The sequence below is a fragment of the Rhagoletis zephyria genome, unplaced genomic scaffold (assembly GCF_001687245.7).
Source record: "Rhagoletis zephyria isolate East Lansing unplaced genomic scaffold, Rhagoletis_zephyria_1.1 Rzeph_scaffold_07349, whole genome shotgun sequence".
Classification (NCBI taxonomy): domain Eukaryota; kingdom Metazoa; phylum Arthropoda; class Insecta; order Diptera; family Tephritidae; genus Rhagoletis; species Rhagoletis zephyria.
Window position 1 is genome coordinate 8,670 of NW_016164432.1, and position 8,567 is coordinate 17,236.

The 8,567-nt window shown below is 37.3% G+C and overlaps 1 protein-coding gene across 1 annotated transcript; it reads left to right on the forward strand.

Annotated features, from left to right (window-relative positions):
- Positions 1-321: 321 nt before the first annotated feature.
- Positions 322-6,995, forward strand: LOC108374103 (homeobox protein Hmx-like; the record flags this gene model as incomplete). The annotated part of the gene is made up of 2 exons (XM_017630073.1): positions 322-442; positions 6,193-6,995. Coding segments are annotated over 2 exons (912 nt in total), but the record flags the coding sequence as incomplete, so codon positions are not given.
- Between the last annotated feature and the right edge of the window lie 1,572 nt (positions 6,996-8,567).

Below are 8,567 nucleotides of genomic sequence, written 5' to 3' on the forward strand. Positions count from 1 at the left end.
TCATTACATATGAATGTATGTATGTACATATAAATGAAGATGTATGGGTGTGCAAAAATTCTTGAAGGTTGCGAAGTAGGAGGACCATTAAATATTTGCGCAAACTTTTGTGATCTAAAGGAAGGAATACAGTTTAAACATAACTGGTAAATTGACCCGTCCCAATTTAAACATGTATGAATGGCTGGCCTTTTGTTATAAATACGTACATACATACATAAGTACGTACTTACCACTTCTTATTTACTCCATTTTCATTCATTCGCAATACTTTTCATTCATTAAATCAAGTACAAAAAATAAAAATGACCCTTCCTTTCTATTAATTGCAGATTGGGTTTCATATCACAATGGGGCGCTTTAGCTGGTCGTTATGCAGCACTGTGTCCTCCAGGTTGGCCCTGGGCGCCGCAACGTATGCCTTTTCATAGTCCCACACATGGTAAGTAACTACTTATCGATATTGGTAAATTGATATGCATCGTAAATACGCTATTGATTAAACGTACTGTTTTTGTATTGGGAGTGCATTTAAATGGTTTGTTAGCCATTCTACTGCAAGTGTTGAAAAGTGGCTTATAAAAAAAATATTGATGAGAAGGTTATTTCTTGTGATTCGGAGTACGCCTTACAAATACATTGCCTTCAAACTGTGTATAATTTAATTTGAAATTTTTAAACAAAATGTTTAGCCAGAGTTTGAAAAAATATACTTATATTTTTTTAACCGCAAAAATTCGTAAAAATTTTTACTGAAATCTGATAAATTTTTACATATTCGTGAAACTCATTCAAATAAATTAATAAACTCGCTGAGTTATAGCTGGTCAAAGTAAAAATATTGCCGAAATTTTGCGATTAAAAAAAATTAAATCTCTTCAACATTATTTTTTGTAAATTTCGTGGTTGCCTTTATTTTGTTTGCAGAAAATATTTGAAATTGAAGGAACACTGTAATGTATGTATGTATATTAGGGTGGTCCTTAAATGTAAGAAGAAACGAAGATTTTCTAAGCCTTAACTCCTACGTCGATGTTACTATAGGCGAAGATATAACATATAAATTTTGGTCCCGATTAGAGACGGTTAAGGCGTGTCGCACAGGGGGGCAAAGTTCAGGTTCCTCTATGGAGACTGAAAAAATTAAAATTACTATTTTTTCATCTAATACTACCATAGTTGGTTATACCATAGTTGGTTATATCACATATAAATTTAGGCCCCGATTTAAGTCGGTTAAGACGTGTCGCAAATGTGTCAAATTTGAGATTACGTTATGAAGACATCTTAACCGACTCCAATCGGGACCAAAATTTATATGTGATGTACTCGAATTTAGCAGTACCGACAAAATTCAAAACTATTTAAGGAAAATATTACTTATATTGAGGAAATTATTACTTAATTTTTGTAGTGAAAATCTGTAGTTAACTGCCGATTCGGAGTTAACTATGCACTGTGAATTTGGCCCTGAGTAAATTTACTTCCTCAAATTAATGACGCCCTATTTATAGCATGAACCTGAATTAAAAAAAAAACTTCACTAATCGAGTTATTTTTAATAAGGATACTATTTTATTGTTTTAAGGAAATGCTTTTTTCTGAGTGTGTAAAAGATTTCTGAGAAAACGGCAATATTCCTAGGTTATCGTGATACTGTTTGTAGTGATTCAATTACTGGTTGTTGCAAAGGTTGCTGCTTTTAACTTTTCAGTGGACAAATTAAGAAAGAAGTTCACATTTCTCAGGTATCAAGAAATATATAGTTTGGCAACATTTTTCAAAAATTGCACTATTTAAACGATTCTGCTTTCATGCGAATGTTAAAATAACTGCATTCAAACATATTAAAAAAATAAAATTAAAAAGTGGCCAATTTAGAACCCTCGATCCGCAAGGGTTAACATTTTTTCTCTTCCAAAAGTGTGGGAAATTAAATGCAGATCAATAAAAAGCTCATATTTTTTAAATCATCTACTTATTTAGCCGTAATTAGTTTTGACCAGAAAAACAGACATTTTGACCTTAGTGCACCGGTAAGTTAGTCCGCACTTGAGCTTTCTTCACCCCATTTTTTTTTGTTTTTTAAATACATACATACTCGTACTACGTCATACTTGCGCTTAGCGCTGCGTGCGACATTCTAATACTTTGCGGAATTCGCGCAATGTCTTTGACAAGTGAATTGACACCAACTAACGGTACTTAATTCACAAGCATTCTTCAAATACCTTTTACGAAAAGCCATTGCTTGTTGCTTAATCGCCACTTTGCATAATCGTCGAATTCTTTGTGGCATTCTTGAGTGTCGCCTAAGTCTCACCGCCGATTCGCCTTCACCTTACATACCTTTCACAATTGATTGCAATTTGAGGCATAGATACAAAGTGTTTGCACAAGCAAGCACACGTGAGTATCTAAGCACGAAAATTCATTAGCAACGAAGGCAAGAGCACTTAGGCTCATGCATACAACGCATTGAATTGCTTGCTGGTGCATCGCTCGGTTTTCAATTAATTGCAATTTGTAGCAGGCATTAAGTTACGTTGCTTAAGTACTATATACATTGCAGTACATTGGTAAAGGTTTTTCGCCCATAAATGGTCAAACACGAATGTATGTAACATATATTGTACATATATACACACATATCGATATGCAATACATATATGTATATGCATCTAAGCTGGACTGCTCGTCGGGTGGGTGTATCGACAGTCAGGTGGGTGGGTAAGTGCANTAATACATATGCATTTAAGCTTGACTGCTCGTCGGGTGGGTGTATCGACAGTCAGGTGGGTGGGTAAGTGCATGTAGGGTGTACGTCCATTTGAGTGAATGCATTGTGGTGCGGGCAATTTTCGCAATGTGGAGGGGTTTGCGAGGCGCGGTGTGAATTCGGGAATTACCAATAGTTTAAGCCTATTTAATTGGCCCCTTGAATTAAGTAACTACAATTGCAATTGAATTTGTTCATGTAAATTGGCTTTAAGTTTGTACGTTATTATCGCTGTTGGAATGTGAGTACTTAGCCATATAGCGCAGAATTGCAAACATATACAAGTATTCATTCAGTTAATGGCATTCGAATAACCCTGTAGGCAAAATTTATGAAGTTTAAATTATTACATGGTAAACGTTTTTTTTTTTGTCAAAAACTTTTAAAGACGTGACCAGAGAAGACGGTTTCTCCCTGTTTCGGGTATGGGGAATCGAACTCCATCGTACGTTTTTTTAAGATTTGTCCACGCCTTTATAATTTTTTTTTAATTTTGCCTCAAAGTGAAATTTTTCAGGTGCCCAAATTTTTTTGAACATAAACACCAAACCTTTAAAGATAAGTCTTGGACACTTTACGGTTTAAAATTCTAAAGCAGTAGCATATTAATTACACAGACGCAACAAAAATATGTTGTGAACCAGGGACTAAACCTCAATATTTCTACGTTTATGGGTCGCTGACAACGAATATGACCGTACAAAACCGCTGACACCGTAAATGACTACAAAAAAAAAGAAAAAAAAAGTGAATTGGATCCCATTCTCACTCCCTATAACCTACCTTATGCTCCCTGAACGGGGTTGAATTTTAAAGTTTCTAAAAATTAATATTGTAGGGTAAGGCCATGTCGAATGATCCTCGAAAATTTCGATTCTGTGAAACCATTTAAATTTTATGCTTTAGTATCGGGTCACAATTTTGCTTCATCTCTCCCACAATTTTCTTTTATAGTGGGTTATACGCATAATTTTATATGAATATTGACTTCAAATATAATTTTAGTGTATAGAGACCACTAGTAAAATTCAAGGAGCAGTAATAATTATGACCCTTATTTTGAAGAAACTCCATGTGAGCTCACTAAAAATGGCAGATGAAGAGTTAAAATGTTCTACGAAAAATTTAAGCAGGGCATAAAGATGAAGAGACCCCCAAATCAATATATAAATCGAATTCTTCTCTCCAGAAAAAAAGAAAAATTTAGTGAGTAACTTTTTTAAACAAAATTTATCTTTATATTGCACGCATCATAGGCCACTCTGGCCCTTTTCGGTAGAAGTTAACCAAAACTATTAAGTAGGAAACTTAAATAGCGCACACCGAACATAAAATAGCCCTCTAATTAAACATGACTGCGCTTTTATTATATTCATCGCACAACTGCATGTAGATTGATATGTATGAATATTTTTAAATAGTAGGTAAAATTTCTTGGAGGGGCATTTGTAGAGGTTTTGCCACAACCAAGATACATAACTATGTAGGTATATACGAGTACATATTTATATACATACAAATGTATTTAGTGACAGTTTCGCTTTCCAACATGCCGCGGTTTCCGTTAAGCGCCTGTTATAGTGCGAGTGCAAATATGTCTTCACACAAATATATGTAATACTCATATTAGACTAGACTACATATGTTTATACTAATTGTTAATTTAGATTCAAAACTATGCCATTTACTGCAGAGTGATTCGAGATTAAACATGCCACGCATGGTAAAAATTTAATATTTCATGCTAAAAAATACCATATCTAGTTAGTGATTGTGCTCATTTGAAATTTCCCAACCATTTTTAAAGATAAAACACTGGAAATAAGAAAAATTCTGAGAAAATTTCGGAAAAAGGGAAAAAAATCATGAAAAAATGATTAAGAGTTAAAATACAAGTCGAATATTAATCAATATTTTTTTTCTTTTGAACATTTCGGCATATCCTTAAAAGGCGAAGTTAAGATTGGAAAATAGTACTTTGGGGCCTGAAGGCTCCAAAACAAAAAAAAACATTAAAAAAATAAAAAGACCGGAAGCAGTTCTGAAATGTTCCGAAAAAAAACTCTAAAAATTCCGAAGATTTCAAAAAAGTCACGAAAAAGTACCTTAAGTTTCCGAAAAATCAAACACGGCGAACGCGGGTAAATCCCGAGAAAATATAGCACATGAAGCATAAAAAAACTGAACGATGCCAAAAACCGCCCGAAAAAGTCGCGAAAAAATTTCGAAAAAAAAAATAGAATAGCGAAAAAGGAAAAAGATTTAAAGACACGATGTTCCAAAGGCGTACTGAATAGCTTCCATATCAGTCTGCTGTTACCTTAGCTCAATAGCTACTGAGAAGCAAACGATACCCTTAAACTTTTCAAGTGCATTATACATCGAACGCTTCGGTAAGGTTTTTGCTGGGAGCGGAATTAACGCTTTGGCAGCAGCAATGAGAGCTGAAAATTAAATCCAGTATTCAGATGCCATCTGCCGATGTTCAAACTTTATGCAAAACTTAAAAAAACTTAAAAATTTAATTTTTTTAATGCAGATAAATCAGAATGCACTAAATTTAAGTGCACTAAGGTGTAGGCTTTAAGTTAGTTGTGATTTTCTATTTCCGTAAATTGGAGGTGGCGGCGAAGAAAATGCCTAATATAAATTTGCCTAAGGACGTAATGCGAAATTCCTGCACTCGTTTTTAGCCAATGCCATAAATATACATATTTTTAAAGTATCCACAAAACGAACTTCTGCTCCTTTTAAGTTTGAAAGTTGAAAGTCCAAAAAATCGACCGACTGACAGCCATTTTAAATAGTAACACAACACTCACACTTGCTTGGCATAGGCGTGAGTTTGGTGGCGGCACAAATAAGCAGAAGTTGGAAACAAACGCCCACTGGCTGCCACTTAATTGCATTTTCCACCACTAAGAAATGCTGACAGACAGAAAACAAAATAATAAATAAGCACTTAATACACACATATTTTACACGTACTTAGTATACCGAATATGGTGTGCAGCACCTCTACATACATATGTATACAAACCCCACTCTTGGCTCAATACACGATGTCTGTACGAGCGAGCGCGCTTACTCTTTGCGTTTGCGCCTTGGTAGCGTGCTGAGTTCACTGAGAAAAGTTAAGCGAGTAAGGTTAAGCGCGGGAAATTCAATTTTCCATCAAAAGATACACTGACACACCATTAGTCATATGCCACGTTTTAGCTTTTAGCAACAACCCCGGAAGCTAAAGCTGCTTGCCAACCAAGCCAATACGCTTAACAGCCAATACAAACCACTCTCATTTTGCAGTAGCTATCTCAATTTAACGCCATTTTCTCACAACAATTTGCAGACTCTCGAACTAATTACAAATAAGTATATACATATGTAAATTCGTATTTTCTTTGTCTTTGCAGACAGTTCCTCCACCAATACAACGGAGAATCCCTCCTCGCCCACATCGCTCAGCCCTAATCATATCGGGAACAACAATGGCAGCCACAATCACGGTAGCGGCGCCAACAATGGCAATAACAATGGCACCAAATCGCCTTCGCCGCATGGCTACAGCCACAGTCAACAACAGCATCCACATCTGAATCATCCGCATCAGCCTACAACGCCCACCAGCAGTAGCGGCGGCAGTGCCGGACATCCGCATCTCAGCCATCACAGTTCGCATTCGAATTCGAGTTACTTGCTGCCCACCAGTTCCAACGAGTCGGACGACGATGGCGAGGAGATCATCGAAGAGGATGATGGCAACGATGGTCCTTCGGATGGCTCCTCGCCGCAGGGTGGCGATTCGAATCAAACGAAACGCAAGAAAAAGACACGCACAGTCTTCTCGCGCGCACAAGTCTTTCAGTTGGAGTCCACATTCGATATGAAACGCTACCTCAGCTCGTCGGAGCGCGCTGGCTTGGCCGCCTCGCTGCGTCTAACCGAAACTCAAGTGAAAATTTGGTTTCAAAATCGCCGCAATAAATGGAAACGTCAATTGGCGGCTGAACTGGAAGCAGCCAATATGGCGAATATGGCGCATGCTGCCCAACGCTTAGTGCGCGTACCAGTGCTCTATCACGATGGTTCGGGAACGGGATTTGTGCCGCCACCACCGCCACATCATCACGCAATGCAGTACTATGCGGCAGCAGCAGCACGCAACACCAGCCCACCACGACCGCCACTCTCGTCGCTGGTATAGGGCGTGGGGTGCCTGGCGGCTGCGGTGGGATCCAACTGCGGTGCTCCCATTTCGCTGCTCAAGCCGCCATATGTCAACCATGCGCCAACAACGCCAACGCCAACGTCACCATCAACGCACGATATGGACGATTCGGAAGGGCAAGAGGAAGCCGCTATCGATGTGGAGGCAGATGAGGATGAAGAAGAATTGCCTGAAATGAAAGCGACGCTAGCAAATGGTAATGGGCTGATGGCAACTGCTGGAGCTGGCGATGGTGATGGGCTACGAAAGCCAACACCGTTCGAGCTGTTGGCGAAAAGTGTTAATTGCCTGGAGATGCACAGTAGCGCCAATGGCAAAAAGCTGAGTGCACACCACAAAGTTGGTGGTGGTGGTGGTAGCGCGGAGGGTGCGGAAAAGCTCGCAACAGCGCACAAGGCATACTAAATGGAAAATGGATTCGGAGCAGTGTGCCAGCGAAGCGGCAGCGAGGCTCTACTACCAAATGTGTTGTAAATTTTTATCGACTTCATAGTGCCACAAAGTGAAATATTGTAACGGAAGTGTAGAAAAGAAATTGAAAACTGGTTTCACAGACAAAGAATTTCGCTTGTTTCAGATTTAAAATAGGGTATAAGTATTTAAGAAAAGAATAAAGAAATGTAAATAGCGTGGAAAGGAAAAGTGTGACCAAATTTGTATATACATATATATATATAACTCCCGGCGTTCTGTGTAAAATATTTCTGCGTGCTATACATACATACATACTTAGCAATCAATGTTCAAAAGTGTAGGTTTCCGATTTGCAAAAAATTGTATGAAAATCAAAATTTAATAAAAATTATAAATTCCGTAAAATATGATAGGAACAAAAATTTTCGCTCTCAATTTCTCTACTTACTGCATGCACATTAGGGTGGTAAAAAACAAAAGTAAAGTCGGGCTTTTAATGATCTAACCCCGTAGGATTGTTCCATACCGCAAAAAATTTACCCGTTTTTAATTTTGAGATCAAAAAATATTTAGAGGTCGCTCAAAGCGCCCAAAGTTTTTCATGTATTTTATATGGAAAGTAACTATGCAGGTCCGGATTTTTTGAAAATCAATATCTTTCGATTGGGCATTATTGGAAGTCTTCTGAAGAGAAACAGAGTTTTCCGTTCGAAAACTAATGATTTCCAAGAATTCTATACCATTTTCTCGAAAATTTTTTTCCCATTGACCGCTTTGATTGACCTCTAAATATTTTTTGACTTTGAAATAAAAAACAGGGGTATATTTTTTCTATATAGAGCAGCCCTAGGCGGCAAGAGCATTAAAATTCGGACTATACTTTTTTTTTAATACATTTTTGGACCACCCTAATGTACATACATAGATATATGTACATATACGTTGGTATTCTAAATAAGTCTCTTTGCTCAATGTTTGTATAAAAAGTTGAAAAATTTCCGAAAATGTAAAATTGTAAAAAAGTCCTATTTACCATAAAGTACATATGTATGAGGCCAGGGGCGCCTATCTACAAAATTTATATAAAAAATAAATGCGGTCTTTTACCAAAAAGTTCTTTGTACCTATGTACGTGAAGCTACATAT